Source organism: Telopea speciosissima, chromosome 2, assembly GCF_018873765.1.
Source record: "Telopea speciosissima isolate NSW1024214 ecotype Mountain lineage chromosome 2, Tspe_v1, whole genome shotgun sequence".
NCBI classification, from domain to species: Eukaryota; Viridiplantae; Streptophyta; class Magnoliopsida; order Proteales; family Proteaceae; genus Telopea; species Telopea speciosissima.
In genome coordinates, this window is record NC_057917.1 from 52,696,195 (window position 1) to 52,717,899 (window position 21,705).

A 21,705-nucleotide genomic window follows, 5' to 3' on the forward strand; every position below is an offset into this window, starting at 1 on the left:
TCTCTAATTATATCTTAAAGATTAGCAAGCCCTTGAATTTATATTAGGATTTGGAAATAGAAATTTCTATATGTGTAGTTGTGTACAACTAATCATGCATGATTTTAGAAGTAAATAATTTGAACTTAAAAATGGCTGATCCACTCTGAGCAGGTTTGGTGAAGCCTATTCATGTTCAGCATTTCAGGTTTCATTTGATAGATCCATGGAGCATTTTACATTATTCCTGTATTAATTTCTTTTTGTTTCTTCTATTTTGTTACATTTCTCATTTAGTTCTCCACATTAACCCTCAACCCCCCCCCCCCCCCCCCCCCCCCCCCCCCCCCCCCCCCCCCCCCCCCCCCCCCCCCCCCCCCCCCCCCCCCCCCCCCCCCCCCCCCCCCCCCCCCCCCCCCCAGAAAAAAAAAAAAAAAAAAAAAAAAAAAAAAAAAAAAAAAAAAAAAAAAAAAAAAAACCCCCCCCCCCCCCCCCCCCCCCCCCCCCCCCCCCCCCCCCCCCCCCCCCCCCCCCCCCTTCACACTGCCTGACCTGGTCTGTCTCTTGCTTTGACCCCTCACCAAAGATCAAGTTGGATTTAGATTGAGTTTGTGATTGATCAGATTGGGCTAGACTCTCTCTGTACCTAGCCTGAGCAGTTCCTATCCTTGTTCACCCAAAGTTGCCATTAATTCCTATTTCAGGGTTCCCCTCAGACTAATCTTTATTTGAATTATTCCTGTATCAGAATAAAAAATAAAATAATTCCTGTACTTGAGGGTGAAAAATTATGTTGGATAATTGTTACTGAAAAAACTTTGGTAGCACAATATTATGAGGATCAATGAGTTTCTTCTACTGTAATATGCATCTGATTTTAAATTTGCCATGCTTTCAGATGAGATAGAGAAGAAGGTCTCCACAAAGAGGTGGCGGGTTCCTGCAGGTTGAGACAGGGCAGTGACCCAAACCATTGACATTACTCTGCTATACCAACTAATAGATTATGAATTGCCTGTTTTGTATGTTCTCTTTGCCTATAGCAAGTCTATATGGTTTGAAGGTGCCAGTATGCTCAACTGTGCCACTGGTAAAGTTCTTGGAAGCTATACCCACAGACCTGGGTTGACACCTCTCTTCACCTCCAACACTAGTTTCCACTTGACAACTGAACTCAAGGCATTAAAGAAATAAGAATTTATGGTTCCTAGCTTTGACAGTGTCCATTGTTGTACACTATAGGCATTCTTAATTCTGAATACTTCCTATTATCTTCTTACATTTGGAATGGAGTATACCAAAGGAAAGTCCAGTGAGGGTGCCAGCCCCTGGCAACCAGGAGGTCCCTTTCAAAGTTTAAAATCAGCCCTTGCAAACAAAGCTGTCAAGGCATTACCTAGGCATCCAAACACCCTTTGCTGGAAGGGTGCCTTGGTTGCCTGGGCGTCGCCTTGATTTTTTACCTTCTTCAAAGCCTAAGATAGTCTAGACGCCGTGAAAAGTATGCTCGCAAATCCGCATTACTGTTAAGCCTGTGAGTGCAGTGGTGCCACTACTGTGCAGGTGTTGAGGGTGGATTCTGGAGCTGCTAACTGTCTTTTTGCTTGTGTGGCTGTCGTCCCTGGGACCGACTGTCAGAGAATTTTCTCTATTTTTATAGAAGCAGCATGAAAGCTTATGTGGTTCAGATCACTGTGAGCCTAATCTGACATTAGAACCTTATAAAGATTTAAAATAGACATTTCTTGTATTTCACTGCCGAACTCCCATTGTTCAGATTTTGTTGGGTGTGCTTTTGCTTGCAACTTCAGTTGAAGCCAAAAGACTGAAATCCTTGTTGCCATATTGGGCTGCAGAATCCAAACCCACTTTTGGCAGGATCACTCTGGTCATCCTCTGTTTTTGTAGTTGCATGTTATGTTATCTTATCGTGTAGTTGTGTTCTTGCATGTTCATTGTTGCCTATGAAGATAGCACACATGAATAATTGATGATGGGTGAAGTGTCCTGATTGATTTGGCTGTGTTCACTCAATTTTGCCCTTGTTCTGCTTCCATTGTTTCCATTCCTTTGCTTTCAGTTTCAGTTCTTTCCCTCTCCTAGAGAAGTATATATAAATGGATATAGTGTAGGTCTTCAGGAAGCAAGCTTTGTATTTCTGGTGATTATCTCATGGATTTCAACACTGAGGTTCCAGAATCCTTCCCAATAACCTCTTCTCACCTGTCCTTTGTTTACCATCAAACTAAGGAAAAGGATACTATTGTTGATTTAGACCTAAGCCTCAGAACTCAGCAACCTGAATCTCACAATCCACCAGAATGCTGTATGCTGCCATTTCCTTAATTACTTCTTGAGACTTAGCATATATAACTACTTTGAAGTCATCTTAGGACCAGAAATCAAGTTCTTTGTAAAATTCATCTCATTTGGAATTCAGTCTTATAAGTTTCACTTAGATATATTGCAGTGTGTGCTAACTAAAGTTTGTATTTGGATCAGTTAGTCCAATGGATTATGTCAACATGATGAGTTGGTCAGAGCTGAGTTCATATGCCAGAATCATGAATCTGGAATGTCCGATGATGGCACCGGAAGTTTGTAACTATGAAACAGAGGGAGTGCAGAGCAAGGAGAGATGGGCTTACGTGAAGGTAAACATGGAGGGGGTGGTTGTTGGCCGGAAGGTTTGCATGCTTGACCATTGCAGTTACTCTAGTCTTGCACTTCAATTGGAAGACATGTTTGGTAAGTGTTTGGAATCTCAGAAAACTTCTTCTATTTTTGTGGCTGTGTTTGGTATACAATCTTGGAATAGATTCTGGGTCTAGAACGTAATCTGAAACCCAATTCTTCTTTATTTTCTCGCTTCAGAATGTGTTTTAAATCAATGCATGCCAAACAGTCTTAGTTGAGTTGAATTATGGAATGAGATTTGTGGTCATTTTCAGGTGGTCACTGTGTATCAGGATTGCAGTTTTTCCAGGCTGAGTCTGAATTTTCTTTGTTGTACAAGGACATAAATGAGAATTGGAGGACTGTGGGTGATGTTCCCTGGAAGTAAGTTCTTCATGTTCATCAATTTCTTCTCTGTCAGAAGTTGAATTTCATTTAGGTTGTGACCAATCCATTTGTGCATTAGTTCCTTAAACTGTTCTCATCATAGGAATTACCCTTCTCTTATTCTCCCAAATCCAACTCTCACAACCCCCAACATTTAAACCGGTTCAGCTTTGAAGGGCACTAACTTACTATGTGTCACTGGTAGCCAAGGCATTAAAGGTACCCCTGGTCTGGTAAGGGAGCTACTGGACATGGCTGCCAGCATTATGAAAATCAAGTTTTAGAAATTGTAGGTCTTTGACAAGATCTTTTTGTTCTAAAAATTGTTTTCTCTAATTTAATTTTGACAATCTGGAAGCAGAATCCATAGTCTAATTCTGACTTATGAAACAAACAGACAAGAGGATCTAATTTTGCTAGATGACATACATGAACATTATATTTAAGGCTAATTGTCCCGGGACGGATATGACTCATATGAGAATAAGTTGGGATGGCTTTTTGATCTAATTCCATCAAATCTCAGCTGTTGAATATTTTACCTGAAACAGGCTGTGACGGTGATCTCTCATCCCCTATCGCCTCTGTATCCTCCAACCCACACACTCTCTCCTCCTCCCCACCTCTCTGCATCTCCCTCCCACACCGCCATCTCTCTCCCCCTCCCTGCCTCAGCATTCTGCTCCCCCCCCCCCTCTCTCTCTCTCTTTCTCTCTCTCAACCCATCTCGGCATCGGACCTAGCTCCTGTCCAGCCGTGGGGGGAGCTGGACGGTGCAGCACCCTTTTAGATCATTACACCTGGCATTAAATATATCCAACGGTCATCAATATGATGGATATTTTAATCCATCTTTCTCTCACTCTCTCGTTTGAATTCCTGAACCCGACCTGACTCCATTCCTCAAAACCACTCGTTTCTCTTTCTCTTCTCCCTTTCTGCGAACCCAAATCAAAGAATGAAAATCAGCGAACCAAGTGGTGGTATTGTTGTTGTTGTTGCTTCTCTTGAACACCTCCGTGCCCAAGTCGTTCTTCTTTGTAGCTACCAAGAGGGAGAAAAAGATCAGAACCAGTAGCTTCAGCAACAATCCCCCTCAAAGACGATTGAAAGCGCATGTTTGTCACCTCGATTGCAATCAGACGAAAACAGAGTGAAAGGGTTATCCACTACCCAGAAGCTGGTTATGGTTTAAACCTCTGAGATAGAAAAGAAGTAAAGAAGCAAAAGGAAATTGGGAGATGACACTCGAGAGGAGATTGGGCCATGTTAGGGAAAAGGGAGAATGATGATAATGAATGCAACCTACAAACAAGGGACACGGTTAACGAGAGGAACAACACTTCTTCTCTTTTTCTTTTGTTTTTTCCTAATTCTAAAATACCCCTTCCGCTGCTGCACCGGAAAGATACAGAGATTGTAAAATAAAACCTTAAAACTCAAATTAAACAAATAAAATTATAGACGCAACCCATTACCCAACACAGAGTGCCACTAAAACAGGGAAATAATTGCAGAGAAAAAGACCAATCCACCTGAAATTTCAGGGGGAAAAGTTCAATCCGCCTTTCTCTCTTTCACCCTTCTCCTCTTGCAGTATTCCCTTACTACATTTGTTAACGCTCAAACTTTCTGGTATTTTTTTTTCTCCCCTTGAAATTTCCAAGACTCAGAATTAGATCTATGAATTCATCACTTGCAGAGGATTTGTCATCACTGTAATCATCACTTTTTGATTCATGCGTTATCACTTGAAAAAGTTAGACCTCATTTCCCCTATCTTATCCCCCACCAATTTCCTGTAACTTTCCAACGGAGATTTTGCTTTTATTTCCCTTTTTTGTGTGTACGGTGTAGTTCTCAAATTTCGTTAGTTTATGTGAAGTGTAGGTATATTTTGGGTCTGTAGATCTTGTTTTCTTCTTGGTCCTTTTGTCAGATCTAAGCAGAGCTGTCGCTAGAATGCATGATTTTCTTCTGAAGATCTAATTTTTGTTGTATAAAAGCTTGTTGAATCGAGGGTTGGGAGGATCCAGTTCTTTTCAAGATCTGATTTCAATTGTATATAACCTTGTTGAAGGCTTGGGAGGTACCAGGCTCTAGCTATTGAACCTTAGTCTTCTTCTTTTTTTCTTGTTTATCTGTTAGGGTTTTAGGTTTACAAAGCACACCTGTGTCGCCGGATCCCTTGAAGAAGATGCAGAGAAGGGGAAGTGAATGAGAAACGAGAGGTTTTGAGGAATGAAGTCGGGTCGGGTTTAGGAGTTCAAACGACAGAGTGTGAGAGAGATGGATTAAAATATCCATCCTATTGATGACCGTTGGATATATTAAATTCCAAGTGTAATGATCTAAAAGGGGTGCTGCACCGACCAGCTCCCGCCATGGCTGGACAGGAGCCAGATCCTCTCGGCATCACCCTCTTGCGCCAAAATATCGCGAGTTGCAGCCAAGTCTCATAAAGGAATCACCCTCTGCATTTTTTACCTTTTCTGCTTTTGTTTACTGTTGTAATATGGTAAGAAGGGTATAATTGTCTATTAGAGTTTTTTATTTTTTGGTAAGTATTAGAGTTTGTTAATGTTGTCCTTGGGGTATTATTATAACTAGTAACTCATACTATTCTATTATAAATAAAGAGGGTTTGTGGCTCATTGATATAAGTTCAATTCTCCAAATCCATCATGGTATCAAAGCTAGGATCTACATTGGGATCCGAACCCTAATGGTGGCTCCTGAAACCCTAGAATCACCAATACCCCTCTCTCTCTCTCTCTCTCTCTCTCTCTCTCGGCACCGTGACAGTTGGGAACCGATAACTATGTGGAAATTCAAATATGGACAATTAAAATTTGATTTTAAATCTACGAATACAATCTAATTTTCCGAAATGAAATACATGAACACACTATTTAGAGATATATTTAGCACATTATAAAGCTGAAACTAGTGGTAAGACCATATGAATGTGGAGATTATGAGTCGGTGAACTGTAGAGCAATCAGTCCAGGAACTCTTTTGGAGAGAAGGAAAGAAAGAACTTTTTATTGCTTGTAAGGGCTGTGAGCTGTCTTTCTGGAGAGTTGATGGTTTAATATCTTTTGGGTTGGGGTAAGGCGGGTATATCCCCCTTGTATTCTTTCCTATTATTTGTCTGATCTTTAATATAATCATAGGGGTTGACCCGGGTCCCAGATATTATTCGGGTAAAAAAACAATAATAAAAAACAAAAATAAAATAAAATAGATGGGTTATAAATTCATATATTTAGCATGGCTGAATATGGATATGTTCAAGTGTTACTCAAGCAATTTTTTGGTAGCATCATCTGTTGATTGGTAAATATCTATTTTATTTTAATAGGGATTTTTTGGACTGTGTGAGGAGGCTAAGGATTGCCCGGAAGGATGAAGCTATTTTCCCATTCTCAGCTTCTTTACTTTCCTAACTACATCTTTTCTTAGCTTTCTCTCCATGAAGATGCCAAGAAGTGCAGGAAAGGATGAAGCTATTTTCTTTCTTCAGCTTACTTGTTTTACAGACTCCCCCCCCAACCCCTTTCTCTCTCTCTCTCTCACTGTTCCTTGACATATGCTGGTCCTTGGACCAATTAAATTAATTTTCCTTTTATAGAAGTAACTTAATATTAAGATGCATTTATATTTGTCTACTGGGTAAGGTTGCTCCATTGTCACCACTTATGTGATCAAGTGGTCACGGGTTCGAGTCTGAAGCAGTCTCTTTGCAAAAGCAAGGGTTAGACTGCGTACATTATGACCCTCTCCCAATGGCGGGAGTCTCGTGTATTGTGTACGCCCTTTTTTTATATTTGTCTACTCCCTAGTTTTTAAAATTGAAGCAGGCATCAAACTTAAAGTTTTGACTACTTAAACTGCATGTGGTTCTGAAATTTAACTAAAAATTTAATAAAAATTTCTTAGGAAAAAAAAGAAAGAAGAAAGAAAGAAAACCATCAAACCCAATCATAGTTACAAGTATTGGTATCAATATCTGTATTGGTCTTAGCCGATACCGATACAACACCGATAGTGATTGAGTTGAATTGGGCTGTATCGGGCTGATTCCAACTGATCCTGTACAAGAACTTAAGTCTAGGGGGTTTTTAGCCGATTTTCACAGATTCTAGATCAAAATCGACCGAGACTAATCTGGATCCCAGTTCCTGATTTTTAAACCCTGGATTAGGCTGGCCTGATACCAATACTTAGAACCAAACTGAAAAAGGTCCAATTCCAATCAAACCTGGTTCAACCTAAACAAGGGGTGTATCCAGTGCACGAGGCTCCTGCCAGTGCGGGGTCTGGGGAGGATTATAATGTACACAGCCTTACCTCTACTTTCAGAGGCTGTTTCCAAGCTCGAACCTGTGACCACTTGGTCACAATGTATCAAACCTGGTTCAACCTCTGGATGATATTTAAAACTATAGCCTTGTCTAATTATCTACTCCCTCCCTCTCATGGAAATTGCAGTCAAGGCTACCCTTGTTCTACAACTAACAGGTTATATATTTTATTTCTTATAAAAGACAGGTTCTGTTGGAAAAACCCTGATTCTGAATTGGCTTTAAGATATAAAACTAAACAACTTAGTCCTAAAGAAGAAGAATTGATTTGTTGGATGGATCAAGAACTGCAACCTCTACAACAAACCATCAGAATAGCTCCCCCAACAAACCATCACATGATGATAGGCAATAGTAGGAAACTAGGAATTGCAGCTTAGCCTTAACAGATCTTCCTTACTTAACTGTTTGTCTTCTTTGAAGGGTAAACAACTAAACTGTAAAGCATTAAATTTTTTTGTGCCATTATCAAGTTGCATGCATATGGGGGGCTCATGAGAGGGCTGGAAAACCCGTGAATCCACCATTGTTAAAAGACAGATTCTTACAGAGTGAGAGTACTGCCAGAAAGGGATCCCTGATGAGAACTAAAGACAAGAAGGTACGAAACAAAGATTTGGCTATTTCAATGTGGAAAGATCCAAAAAGGTTGAAAGGGGAAAAAAAAATCCTTAAAAGAGTCACATGTGAACTTTGTAAAGGGTATCTATGATCCTACTTTGAAGAGTCAAAACCATGGTTTGAGGTATCAGTTGGAAACAAGAAAACAAGGATTTGTGCTTGCTTCCAGCCTTTCAGAGTGATAAGTAATGACAAAAATTCATTCATTTATTCTGACAAAACACCATCAAGACCATACCTAACTCTGTATAACTTCCAACATCTTAATGAAGATTTTTACCAAAAAAACAAAAAACATCTTAATAAGCGTGGCCCGCCCTCTTGATCGCTTTGCCCTATGAAGGAGGAAAATCCCATCTTTGTTGATGCTTCCCCATGTGTTCCTCTTGATGCAATGGTAAGATTACTCTGTTTTAACCAAATGATCATTTCGCCCCGTCCTGTGTTGGTATAGGAGCCATGCTTCAGGACAGAATCCTTTTTTCCCAAGTAAACAATTCCATGTCGATCCCATTTTTTCCTTTCTTTAGAAAGAGTGTGTTAGCCATAGTAACTGTCGAATCTCGTTCAATCCTTGTGTTGTCTGTCATCAAATCCAGGCATAAATGCATACTAGGAATTATGAACTAAGAGCCCACATTGCATCATTAGATAGCTCCCAAATAATGAGGTTGGGGGTAGGGAATCACAGGTTTTCAGCCGGACCCATCAAACTAAAATAATCACAAGTTCTTAGGGTGTTGAAAGTCTAACTCAAAATCAAGTAGAAAGAAAAAACTATAACTCTATAATTCCCAACATCTCGACACTCTCCCTTCAATGTAACTTTGGCTAAATTGGACATACAAAGCTCGTAGGAGGATGTTACATGCAATAATCTCGCATCGCTTCCATAAGGGATTGAAAGTGGGCATATATAATATTGGGTTCCCTCTCCTTTTAGATCGGTTTATGAGTGTGAGTTCTTCCAATCGTAACATTGGTGCTTTCATTGATCCGTCCTTTACAGTTGACTACTTGGGAGGGGCAACCTGATGCCAGAGTGCAAGCCCCTAGGAAAGGGCTACCTGCCGCCAGGAAAAAGTCCTGGAGCAAAGTGGAGCCACCTAGAAAGGGCTACCTGATCCGGAGTGGACCGATGTGGACCGTTGAGGACATCGGTCGTTAAATCTAACCCAAAACCTTAAAACATCATGCAGAGAGCTCGTCAATAAACAAATAATCTTCAATGTAAAATTCTCCAACATCTTTGCTATCCCTTAAAAATAATTGGGTAATTTATAGATCACCCCTTGAAAATGGAGAAACAATACTCAAATCACCCCCACTTATTGGTACAATTTCAGCTTAAAATGAGTAGAGGGAGTAACTATTTTGTTTTTCAATAAACCAAATAGTGAATTGTTATACTTCACAAGGCATGATGCCTAGAAGAAGGACCCTTCATTTAAACCATCAATGGAAGAAAATTTTCATTTCATCAAACCAATTACAACACCCATCTTAAACAAAGTAAACTTTAATAAAAGAAAATTCACTCCCCCAATTCCCCCTCCCCGACGAGAGAAATAAATTTCAATTAACAAATAATTTATAATCTTCATGAGCAGAATTGCTTGATCTTCACTTCCACACCGTATCCTAACAGGGAAGAGAAATCCCTTCATTTTATTCTCTCTTTTCTACATCCTTTCTCCTCAGCTGTTCTAACTTAAATCCAAAATCATGTTTTCTCCAAACCTGAAAGGCATCTCTCCAGACTACTAAATCCTGCTACTGAATATCAAATTCCATGTTCATGGGCCAATTGGGTTTACTCAATCCGTAGAGGTGGTCAATTTATCCAAAGCATCTGAGACAAGTCTCATTGAAGGTCTCCTCTCAGGACTGGTCTGAACGCAGGCCAGAGCAATTTTCAGCACTGCAACTATCTCCTCTTCCCTGCCAGATTCTCCAACCAAATAAGGATCCAAGACATCTGAAAGTGGCTTCTTTTCCTCAATGCAGAGTTGTATCCACCTAACCATATCCATTTCTGATGTACCCACTTGAACCATTGGTGATCTTCCAGAAATCATTTCCAGTAAAATCACCCCATATGAGTAAATATCCCACTTCTGTGATGGCTTCACAATTTTCAGGGCTTCAGGAGCTTGATAACAAGATCCGGAACTTATGGTTGGACTTACTGTAATAACTTCAGATGATGCACTCTGTTGTTGCCATGGTTTCTCGGTAGCTACCCAATTGGATTGCAGCGCTGGGGAAGCTCCTGCGATATTGGCAAGGCGCCCAAGTCCAAAATCAGCAATGTGAGGCTCCAGATTCTGCCCAAGCAGTATATTGTTTGGCTTCAGATCGCCATGGACATACTTTTTGGGGCTAAATTCATGCAGATATGTTAGACCTTTTGCTACTCCTCTTATGATTCTGAGTCTAACAGACCACCTCAGAGGTGTAAAGGATGGCATTCCAGCCTTCCCTGAAAAGATTAAGAACTCATAACATCAATATAAGAAACTTTCACCCTTAGTAGCAAATCAAACAAATCAAACTAAAATTCCAAGAAATGAGGGAGATTTGAGGTTGGGTTAGCTTACCATGAATAGCAGTGGCAAGGTTGCCATTGGGTATGAAATCATAGATGAGTAGCTTCTCATCCACAGACCAGTAATAGGCTCTAAGAGTTGCGATGTTGGGATGCCTGAGCTTCCCTATCGCTTCTACTTCACTCTGAAATTCCTTAAACCTTTGAGAACCTCCTTCACCCAATCTCCTCACAGCTAAGGTAAGTCCATCTTCAAGCACAACTTTATACACAATCCCTATTCCACTCTTACCCAGAACAAAGGCAGATGCTTTCAGAAGCTCATCCAGATCGAATCCCACCTGCATATCCAATGGCACAAGATCATGCTGCTCCACAGTTTCTGATAAAGTTTCAGACTCGTCTTTCCTAAAACACAAACACTCCTTTCTCCCCTTTGATCCCTTCTCAAAATTACTACCACCTTCATCCTTACCCTTCCTACAATTGCAGACTTTCCGGTAACAGTAAGAGAACAACGCCCCAATGAAACAAATGCCAACTATATTACTCACCACAATAGCAATCACATCAGTCTTACTAAGCCCTCTGCTCTTATTACCGCTCTTATCAGAGCCATCATCTGTAGTCGAAGACGGGAAGCTATTAGGTATGAAGGGAAACGAGGATGAAGCATTGGCACCAGCAGTGTCTGAACAGGGGTCTTTTAATGGTGGTCCACAGAGCCCTGGGTTCCCAATGAATGCCGTTGGTCCTCTGTTCACGAGAGCACCATTCTGAGGTATCTGCCCGCTTAGATTGTTGTAAGAAAGATCAATGTAAACCTTCTCAGGAAGATTCCCAAGGCTGGGAGGGATTGAACTACTGAACAAATTATGAGACAGATCGACAGTTCCTTGCAAGCTCGAAAGATTACCCATGTCGCTAGGAATAGAACCGTTCACTTTATTGTAAGAGAGATCAAGTTTTTCCAGAGAAAACAGAGCAGTACCAAACCCAGATGGCAAAGAACCAGTGAAATTGTTTTTGCTGAGATCGAGATACCTCAATCTCTTGCATTGAATTAACGAAGTGGGTAACGAACCATTCAAGAAGTTGTAAGATAAATCTAAGGTCTGTAGGTAACTGAGCTTGCCAACATCGGGAGGGATAGACCCAGATATGGCATTCCCGACAAGAACTAAACTTTGTAGTCCCCGCGCATCAAATAGGCCAGCGGGCAAGCTCCCATAGAACTTATTGTTCCTCAGATTGACATGCCGAAGCGCAGTGAGGGATCCAAGAGCAGAAGGAAGAAACCCAACAAGCTTCTTAGTAGGAATGCCAATAGAAACAACTTTACCTTCTCTGCATGTAATCCCATTCCATGAACAAGGGTTGTTATCAGAAGAGTTCCAGTTATCCAAGGATCTTTCGGGGTCATACCCAATGGACTGTTTGAGTGACAAAAGAGCAACGCCTTCATCATTCAAAGAGCCCACAAGAAGAAACGAATTGCAGAGAAAAAGAAACAACCAAACAAGAGCCAGTACCATTACTGCAAAGTCTGCAATCAGGAAAAATTGCAGAGAGAAATGCCCGTTGCAGAAAATCCAAAGCACAAGAGATGGGTTAGTTACAAGGGCTTGCCTTCCCGGCCGAAGAACAAGAAGTAGAAATGAGTATGAAAAGATCCTGAAACGACGAAGTATTAAGGAAGGAAAGCAGACGGAAACGGAAGGAAGCAAAATGTTTGGACTTTGGATTCTAGTTTTTCAGGAAGCTATGACAGCAACCAGTAACGAGGAGAGAAGTGTCGAAGAATGGGAAAGCGTTTCAGCTTTGCGTAGGCTTAAGCATTGGAAAGATAGTTTATGGAAGAAAAGATGGAGATTCCGAAACCCCATAAGTCAATTAAACATTTAAAAAAAATCCCGATTCAGTAATACAGTTAGCAATTTCTCGTGATTGAGAATGATTATTAGCTTTGGAAATTTATCGCGATATTTTTTGCAATAATCGTGTATCATATCGTTATATGCTGTATGGAGAACATGGAACACAAGGGGAGAAGGGTAGTTAAGGCTGTGTTAGATATGTATTTTTCGAATGTATTTTAAATCGATTTCATATTCGCATGGGATGGAAATAGTTTGGACTTTGGATCAATTTGGCAGGATTGGACTAATCTATATGAAGTTAGTTTTTAGGGTTTTTTGTTATTCATTTCCATTCTTTTTTATTCGATTTTGGTTGTCTTTGATCTGATCTATATCAAATTCGATCAATATCAATATGGATCTCAATTTGTATTTTTTTAACCCTACCTCAATGTTATTTTGGCAATTGTTTGATGAAGTTTATGGGAAAAACAGTCTTCTAAATTTTGCTTAAGAAGATGTTAGAACTCTCTACAATTCCTACACACTAATATGATAGGATTTTGAATAATAAAAGAATAGAATTTTGAAATATCAAATCAACAGATAAAATAATTAATGATGTTTTTCGAGCTTTTTGTAAATGCACCATCCCAAATTAACCAAATATAATTGAAAAGAGATTTTCCCACCACACCTAAGTCACCTTTACACAAACGGACCTTATAATCCAACCCCGTAAAAGAGAATTTAATCTAATATTTATACTATCGTGGCAAAATAGATCATATCACCAAACATATCTATCAAAGAGTTTCAAATTGCTACGGAAATAAGGTCGACATGACAGATAGAGTCCGAATCCTCTCCCCACAGGCCTTTTATCTTTGATCTCACAACGTTCATGAAGTATTTGGTCTCACACTCCAATGGTGGATCCCACACCGTATGAACTGTAAGATCTGATGAAGAATACGCATGTACGTGGGGAGACTGGAGAGGATCCCAGCACAGACATTGATTGATGGAGATCCTCTTATCAGACACGTTTGAAAAAGGAAAAGAAAAGGGCAAAAAAAAGATTGTAGCAGTACAGGTCAGTTGTAAATTACTAATACATACAACATAAATCTCGGCTCGCGAGAAGTAAAAAACTTTTTTGTAAACATTAAATATTGAAAGCAACTTGAGAATATTGAAGTAGGCGGTAAATTGAGAGATGTGACTCTATTTTGAGTGACAAATGTCAGAGTAGTTCCTTTTGTCAGTCAGCGTAGCTGAAATATGTGAACTGTTTTTTTTTTTTTCTTTTTTTTTTTGAGTAATATTAAAAGTGTTCACTGTAAACCCTACTACTTTAGCCTTTAGGTGTGCTATGCAGTGTTGGTGTTGAGTGGATAAGAGCCTGCGCTAACCTTTTCTATTAAAATAAATAAAATCAAATAAACTAAGGATTAGAAAAAAATTAAAAAATAAATTTTTTTGGTTTCTTCCAATTTCCAAAGGCTTAGCTAGAGAACTTGACCGTGGCCCCCTGGTTAGTGGTTTCCTTCCAATACTACTGTTGATTGAAGAGCAGCACGCTTGCACGTCAAGCGAGGCCAGCGTTAGAGCCGACAACTTGACTGCATCAGCGTGAGGACCGGAGTCTGGATCGGCCGATCCTATCCAATCCAATTCAATTCCGAGTTTTAAAACCTTGGGAACGCATTGAGCATTCACCATCCACCAATCCCCACACCCCACTTCCACTGGAATTGGATCTTATCCAGCCGTAGTAGGAGCTGCACCTATGCAGCACCGTTAAAAAATAGAAAAAACAGGGGTAAGATAGTCATTTCATAGGTAGATCCCACATGGACTCCACATATGAAATGACCACCCTCCTCTTATATTTAGGGTGGTTTTTGGTGCTACAGTGCCGTTCCCACCACAACTGCACAAGATCCAAGTCCACTCCCACTTCCCCATCTACATCAAATAAAATTTTGCCAAAAGATTAAGACACGTCTCTGTTTTACAACCCATAACTGAAAGTTTAACTTAACCCAAACAAAAAAAGTTCAACTTTTTATCTTGGGCAAAATAAGAATAGACACATCACACAGTATCACACGATTTACACTACAAGATTTGCCATTACAAAAAAATGAAAAAGGGACAAAGATATTTACTTGGTGGTGTTTGCTAGGCCATTTCACCAGCGCATCGATTGATGTTGTTTGTGCTTCTGGATAGATATTCAGGCGTGCTCTTCTATTATTGACCTAGACGTTTGTATAGAGACCATGCAACCAAGTAAAAATCTATCTCCTAGTAGGATGGATGGGTTTTTATATTTCCACAATACTACTGTACTACAAATTACATTAGGCAACTGTTCTCAAAATGGTGAATGGTGTTGTTTGTTCTTCCGTCTTTCCCTTGCCATCATAATTGAGAGAGATTTTCGAGTACTCGCATTCTGGTGCACTTTACTTTTGGAGCGTGCAACATGTTTTGATTTATAAGTATTTTTTTTAGTGCATTTGATCTTGATCAACAGGTCATAAACTAATCTGGTCCTGCTCCATATATCAAAATCTTTAAAACAAAAAAACCTAAAAAAAGGGTGGGGACCCCGCACAACTAGATTGCTGGTCTAAACAGACCAATGAAGGACTGGACATTTGAAATGAATGAAATGATAGACAGAGGACATGGCCAACTACCAAGCTATTACAAACATGGTTCTAACTATCAGTATTGTATCAATGCATCGGTCCATACGTATCGATATCACCGGTAGTCATTACTCGTTACCAATATGATACGGATATGATGTGGAAGTATTGGATACAGTCCAGTTTTAGGCATCAGTATTGGAGACCATGTTAGTCACCTCCAATACCGGCCGGTATTGGGGTTCAAGTTTAGAAAACAAACCACTTGTAAGTAGGGCTGTAAATGGATAACCAAAAATCCGAATTCGATCCTCATCCGTATCCGTTTAGGGGCATCCGTATTCGATTAGAGATATCCAGAAAAAAATCCGAATACTCCGATAAAAATCTGAATCCGGATACATAGTTATAAAAAATTAAGTAAATATCGATTTTGAGGGTTTTTTAAGATTCAACATGTTCTAGAATATGAGGAAAAGAGAATCATGATCTAAAACTATGGATTGAGAGTGAATTGTATCCACTAGGGGGAGGAAGGTTCGGGTTATACAATGCAGAGGTGTAAACAGATGGTCGAAAATTCGAATTCGATCCGCATCCGAATCGATTTAGAGGTATCCGTATTCGACCAGAAAATATCCGAATCCGATTACATTCTATCCGTATCCGAGCCAAATCCGATCCGTTTACAGGCCTACTTGTAAGCTGATATTCTCAAATCATATTGATACCAATACTGACAATACCAATACGTATGAGCTGATACGATACCAATACCTTTGAAGTTGAATTTTCATTGGAAATGAAAATGGAATGTTTGTTATAAGTTAGGTGTTTGCTTTTGTTTTCTTCTTTTTCTTTTTTAGGGTTTTTCTTGGACCAAATTCCAATTTCAACGTGATTAGTTGCGGTGTTAAGTGAGGGGAAGAGCCGTTTCTTTGTGGTGGGGACTGGGGACTGAGTGAGTGGTTAGTATAGATTAGAGACCAACGTACTCTGATTTGGACCACCACACTACTCTCTGACTTGCACCCATAGAGATCGCCCTCCACCACCATACTCTCTCACTACTAAACAAGTCAGACACCCAAGTTCCTCTAAGTCACCCAAGAAAGAGAGAAAAATAAAATCTTGAGGTTGAGAAGATGAGATGACAAATATATATTAAATAAATAATGGGTCTAGACAAAGACTGCATTTGGTATATTTTATGGAATACATTATCGATCTAGAATGCATTCCGAAAATGAATATCAAATGCAGCCTTAGTTTACATAAAGGATTGGTCTGATCGAAATCAGTCAAAATCAGGATTAGCCTGAATATGTTGATCCTATCCGATTTTTCAAACTTTGCCTTGACCTCGAAACTGAAATCTAGAAACTTGGAAAATGCTCCTTAAAGAGAATAAGTTTTCCTTCATTGGTGGAGAAGAAGACGATGATGTGATATTGTGATTGGACTCCTATGTTATCATTAACTCGCAACTTTTATTGTTGGTAAATAGTCAAAAATACCATTCCATGTGTTAATCAAAGGGTCCCCTACAATTTACTCCCTCGTCTTCCAGACATCTATATTTCCTTCCATCAATTCCACCGTAACATAAGGATGGATGGAATAAATTTCTTCTGTCATATATTAGTCATAGATTGACAGATAGATTATAGTCTCCCACAGCCACAAGTAACATTCATTCCACAAGCTGCATGACTTCCTCACTGTTCGTGGGTTGGGCCAGTCTTGTTGGGCCTTTTATCTTTTGAATATTAAATTAAATCCGGACTTGGGCTTAAGATTTACCTTCAAGATCCATGAAAGCTCATTTTGAGACCTACCTGGCTCATAACTCAATGATTAAATTTATGAGAGAGAGGGTTCTCCATGATGCTAGTGTGGGAGGAATCTCCCATGCTACATCATCGATGGCGGCATAGGAACGGGTATAATCCACATGGGATTCACATGGTCAAGATAGGAGAGAGAAACAATAATAAACAAAAAAAAAAAAAAAAAAAACTCATGTAAGAGGGCATTAGAATAGTAGCATCAAGGGAAACTTTTTCCCTATTATGCAAGGGCCCCATTAGAGGGACGAGAATGAGGCCCATGAAGGCCACAACGTTCTAGGAAAGCAAGAAAGATACTAATAGTTCTGTGACTTTTTAGATGTTGTCAAAGGGTTCCTGAAGCACTCTTCTAAAGGAGAAGTATCAACTACCAGACAAAATTGGGACTGGTTCTAATTGTTTCCACTTTTTTGGGATAGGACCACAACCATCCAAGATAACTAATCGATTCCAAAACTTAAAACCAAAATCAACTCATCAACATACTAATGGATGATTTTATTGCTTTCTTGGGAAGTGATTTTTTTTAATTTCTTACTCTACAGGAGTAGATTTTGTAGAGTAGATTGTGAATAGAATAGCATTTGACACCACACGCTGGTCTGTTTTTTGGCTCATTAGATAACAGTCCGGTTCAAAAAGTTCTCACAGAGTACTTTTGACAGAGCAAAAAGTTTATATTTCTCGATTTGTGCATGTCATCCTTGCGCAAGTGCCATGCTAATCTTCTCTAAATTGTTCCTATCAGATGTCTCCGAAGAAGAGCATTTATACTTTTACAATTCATGAATACTTCTGTATCGCTCATGATTTTTTTTCCCATCACTCACAAGTCCCGACTCTTGAGTACCGACTCCCTCACCCTTTTTCGTCCTTCTTTTTTGTGGCAGCACCACCATCTCTTTCAAAGTTGTCAAGTACCAAAAGATTCGGAAAATCTTTCTCTTTTTCTGTAGGGGTGCGCTACAGATCTTGTAGAGCTCGCCACATGGATAAACTTCTATTTGTACGATATGGATCTAGCTAGAAATCTTGAGCATGGTGCACATGTGATGTATAGGAGGATTTCTTAATTTTGAAATCCAAACTTCCAGTTCAATCTGTGCCACCCAAATGGAAGCTCATCCACGTGGTGAGCTCTAATGCCGCACTACAAGATCTGTAACGCGCCCCCACGCTATAGAGGAGCCGTATCCCCACCCAGGGGTAGTTAAGGATTTTTTTAACAAAGGCAAAGAAGTCAAAAGCTGTTAACAGACCTCCTAAAGAAAGTTGATAGGCCATGGAATTTGAGCCTTGAAGAATGCCCTTCAACCCGAATCTGAGGACTACCTTCAACTGCTAATTGCCATACACTAGAGTTCCTAGACAGTGGCTTAACTAATTGGAAGAATAGGTGTTATAGTTTTCTGAAACAATGGCTATAACAAAGAAGGGGAGGGTGTTGTGTTTATGATTGTGAGGTTTAAAATGGAATCTCAACCTTGTTCTTTTAACAAAACTAAACCACAAATCTCCTTAATTATATTTTAGAGAAAGATTTCCTTCTCCAGGGGAAAAGGAAACACCCACTCATCTAGGATCATCCTTACTCCTTCCTATAGAACCAATGTCCGAAATGCCCCCTCTAGTTTTTTATCTTTGGTCCCATGGTAATCATCACCCATGCTTCACTGTGGCTGAAGGGAAATTGCTCTCTCATATTTTTATTGGGAAAAAGTTCTCTGAGCCGCCAGGGCAGGGTATGTCAGCATCTCTGTGTCTATTTCTCTCCTCACATGAAATGAAATCGCTGCCCTTTGATGCACCTCATTGGTGTGCTCCCTATGTCACTTGCTTAAAGGACTCTCTCCCATTTTTTATTATTGAGAAAATCTTGGTGTAACTAAAATTGGTGAAAAAGAAGTTATAACCTTACTCTTTTGCCCTTTTATCATAACACACTTATTTTTTCAATAATGATAAAATAATTTCATTGCACATGTTTCCTCAATAAAATATGCAATACACCATTCTTGAGCATGACAAAATGGTAGATCATTTTTAAATTGTTTTGAAAACCTTTTTTGTCCTCTAACTTAAAAGAACTTTTGAAAACAAAACAATGGGCAATCAAAAGAATATTACAACTTCTCAGTTCACCGCTTAAATTACAACAAAATGCACCTTTTATTATTTCATCCAAGTTGATTAATTTTTTATTTGAGACTTTTCTATCTTTGCTTTCAAGCATATGTGGGTGAATCCATTTTGTTCTTTTTATATTGGTTGTGTGCTAATGTTAGTTGTATGGGAGAATAAAATTAATCTCTTTAACCTTTGTGTTTTACAAGTAGTTTTTAACTGTAACAATTCCAAAATGATAGATTAATCAAGCATAGTTACACCAAGATTAAACCTAAAAAAAGGTACCAAAGTTGCCATTAGCTGGATTTCTCATGTTAGCATCTGAGTGTAAATATGTAAATGTAATGCAAACTAAATCCACATGAAAAATTATATATAAACATTCTTTTGCAAAATATGGGGAATATATATAGAACCAGATTAACAGCATTGTCCATTCACTGAAAAAAGAAGAATGAGGAACAGAGTTCAACTTGAAAAGGGAAAAAGGTTAACTCACAGGAAAAGATGTCAATCTATATTTCATCTCAAATCCTGCAAACTAGACAATGATTAGAGATGATTTTTTGTTTTCTTCCTGGCAAAAAACTTGACTAAGTTAGGCAGTACCAGCCTCCTTTTCCTAATGGTAATGGAAGTGGATCGGTTTAAAAGTGGGGTTCCAGGAGAGCTAGGCCTTCTTAATCGTGCCCGAGTTGTCGGTGTCAAGCTGCCATTGTTTTTAATGGACTTTCTTGACAATGCTTTCTCAAGCTTCATGTTTTTAGCTTCTGGGTTCTTCTCATGATGTTGTTCCCAATTATGTGGCTCCTCCTCAATGTCTCTCTTCATTTTCATTGACTTCTCTGTTCTGTATATCTCTTGTTCTTCCACCAGCCTTAGCTCTCTGATCTCTCTCTTAGCTGTTTCAGTGTTCAGCAATATCTCTTTCTCAGAGGCTCTTAGTGCTTCAATCCATGCTTGAGCTGCAACAACCTTCTTATCTGCAATTTCTTTAGCACCTTTGGCACAGCTAGTCAAGTACTGGTATTCAAAATTTGTGATGGTTATTGAAGAGTTATGTTGAGATGCTAGAGCTCTTGCCTTCATGATTTTCTCAGTAGAAGTTTTTAAGCTCTCAAGAGCTATAGCTTCTGATGCTTTGACCACTTCAAGCTCCTTCATAGCAGCTTGTAACATGACCTCTGCTAATTCACTATCACTCTCAGTCTTTTGAATTTCTGTTCTGATGCTTGCAGCTTCTTCACTAAAAAGTTCCCTCTCTTTATTTGCATCCTTTGTTTCTGTTTGTAACTTTTGTAGTGTTTCTGAAAGATTGAAAACAATTGTTTTTGCCTTATCTTCAGCTCTATATGCATCTTCCAACTTGGATTTTCCCTCAAGGAGCTTAGATTTTTGGTTCTGAACCAGCAAGACTGTTTTCTCTTCTAAAGTCCTCAGCTGAGCATTTTCTTCAGACACTTGCTTGAGTTCATCTCGTATTATATCCATGGAGGCCATTAATTGATATCCTACTTCTTTGATACGGGCTAATTCTTTCTTTGCTGTATCCAATTCTTCAGTAATTGACTGCAATAATGAAATTTGTGATTCCTCTTCCCTTCCCTCATGTATTCCAAAATCACCTGATTGTTCAGTCTTCTCATCCCTTTGATCCATTGTCTTAACTAGTTGCAATTCATTTTGTAAGACTTCAACATCTGAAATCGTAGCGGCTAGTTTGCTCTCCAGTTCCTCTGCATTGCCTAGTTCCTGGGTTATGTCCTTGATTCTATTTCTGGTTCTTTCCAATTTCTCTGAGAACTGAGAGGCCTCCATTCCTCTTTGAGCTTCAACTGCTCCAAGTTCCTTAACTGCTTCTATCCTAGCCAAATGAACAAGCACTTGCTCTTCATTTATTTCCTCAATCTCTTTCCTTAGCGTTTCCACAGTGCTTGAATGAAACTTCAATCTAGAAACAGAGGCTTCCAATTCTTTCTCTGCCCGCAGTTTTTCTTCTAGGACCGAATCCCTCTCAAGCTTAAGCTTACTCAATTCTTGTTTGACAAACTTCAATTCCTTCATCACTTGTGCATATAGGTGATTATCTGCTTTCCCACTCCAATTCTTCTGCAGCTTTTCAAGCTCGTATTTATGTGATTTTGCCTTCAGGTTTGATTTCTCGATTCGCGAAGTGAGATCCTTTGCCCTCATCCTTGCGATATATAGCTCAGATTCTGCTTGGGCTTTCACAGACTCGGCAACCTTTCTGTTCTTACTGAATAGACCAATATCCTTCATCGCCAGATGGAGTTCTTTTGTTCTTGAAGGCGGTCTTTTCTGTGGGGAAAAAATTTAGGAAATTTTATTAGCTCAAGAAACCATCAACTGACAAGAAACAACTATGGAGAATGACATCTGGGTTTTTTTGGGCTGAGGTTTTTCTTCATTGATTCGTTCTCCAAACAAGGTAATCGCTGCTTTAACGGACCTAATATGCATTCTATCGGAGACCTGATCTACTCTCTCCATTTCCATCCCTGTTGTCAAACCAATTCCTTCTTCAAACTCTTAACCCGTAAGATTAACAGGAATCAAAATCTTGAGTTTGATTCTCTGTTCTTGAAAGTAGAGGAATACAGGAGGAGT

The 21,705-nt window shown here is 39.4% G+C and overlaps 3 protein-coding genes and 1 non-coding gene across 6 annotated transcripts; 1 reads left to right on the forward strand and 3 right to left on the reverse strand.

The window, feature by feature from the left end:
* The first annotated feature begins 2,151 nt into the window (after positions 1–2,151).
* LOC122650844 (auxin-responsive protein IAA32-like) lies at positions 2,152–6,547 on the forward strand. The gene is made up of 4 exons (XM_043844218.1): positions 2,152–2,323; positions 2,482–2,727; positions 2,931–3,039; positions 6,407–6,547. Exons 1-4 carry the CDS (start codon positions 2,152–2,154, stop codon positions 6,489–6,491), a joined length of 612 nt encoding a protein of 203 aa, XP_043700153.1. The 3' UTR covers positions 6,492–6,547.
* Positions 6,548–9,698: 3,151 nt separating this feature from the next.
* On the reverse strand, positions 9,699–12,187 carry LOC122649445 (receptor protein kinase-like protein ZAR1). Its single transcript, XM_043842610.1, has 2 exons — positions 10,631–12,187; positions 9,699–10,512 (listed from the first exon to the last, which is right to left on the reverse strand). The coding sequence occupies exons 1-2, from the start codon at positions 12,111–12,113 to the stop codon at positions 9,848–9,850; spliced, it is 2,148 nt and encodes a 715-aa protein (XP_043698545.1). The 5' UTR covers positions 12,114–12,187; the 3' UTR covers positions 9,699–9,847.
* A 5,429-nt stretch (positions 12,188–17,616) lies between these two features.
* LOC122653320 lies at positions 17,617–17,715 on the reverse strand. The gene has a single exon (XR_006331755.1). It is a non-coding gene; the product is annotated as a U6 spliceosomal RNA (small nuclear RNA).
* A 1,776-nt stretch (positions 17,716–19,491) lies between these two features.
* Positions 19,492–21,400, reverse strand: LOC122649449 (protein PLASTID MOVEMENT IMPAIRED 2). 3 transcript variants are annotated; one of them, XM_043842615.1, is made up of 2 exons: positions 20,730–21,400; positions 19,492–20,681 (listed from the first exon to the last, which is right to left on the reverse strand). In XM_043842615.1, the coding sequence occupies exons 1-2, from the start codon at positions 21,355–21,357 to the stop codon at positions 19,630–19,632; spliced, it is 1,680 nt and encodes a 559-aa protein (XP_043698550.1). In that variant the 5' UTR covers positions 21,358–21,400; the 3' UTR covers positions 19,492–19,629. The 3 variants fall into 3 exon arrangements, with proteins under 3 accessions (XP_043698550.1, XP_043698551.1, XP_043698549.1); XM_043842616.1 differs by having other exon boundaries at positions 19,492–20,670; positions 20,719–21,400; XM_043842614.1 differs by having other exon boundaries at positions 19,492–21,400.
* Positions 21,401–21,705: the final 305 nt, after the last annotated feature.

Excerpts from the sequence above, each read along its gene's own strand:
- LOC122650844 (XM_043844218.1), top strand. The coding sequence starts at position 2,152 with ATGGATTTCAACACTGAGGTTCCAGAATCCTTCCCAATAACCTCTTCT. Across the intron at positions 2,324-2,481 it reads CTGTATGCTGCCATTTCCTT|TTAGTCCAATGGATTATGTC; the intron begins AATTACTTCTTG and ends TATTTGGATCAG. Across the intron at positions 3,040-6,406 it reads GTGGGTGATGTTCCCTGGAA|GGATTTTTTGGACTGTGTGA; the intron begins GTAAGTTCTTCA and ends TTATTTTAATAG.
- LOC122649445 (XM_043842610.1), bottom strand. The coding sequence starts at position 12,113 with ATGGTACTGGCTCTTGTTTGGTTGTTTCTTTTTCTCTGCAATTCGTTT. Across the intron at positions 10,513-10,630 it reads CCTTGCCACTGCTATTCATG|GGAAGGCTGGAATGCCATCC; the intron begins GTAAGCTAACCC and ends TAATCTTTTCAG.
- LOC122649449 (XM_043842614.1), bottom strand. The coding sequence starts at position 21,357 with ATGAAGGATATTGGTCTATTCAGTAAGAACAGAAAGGTTGCCGAGTCT.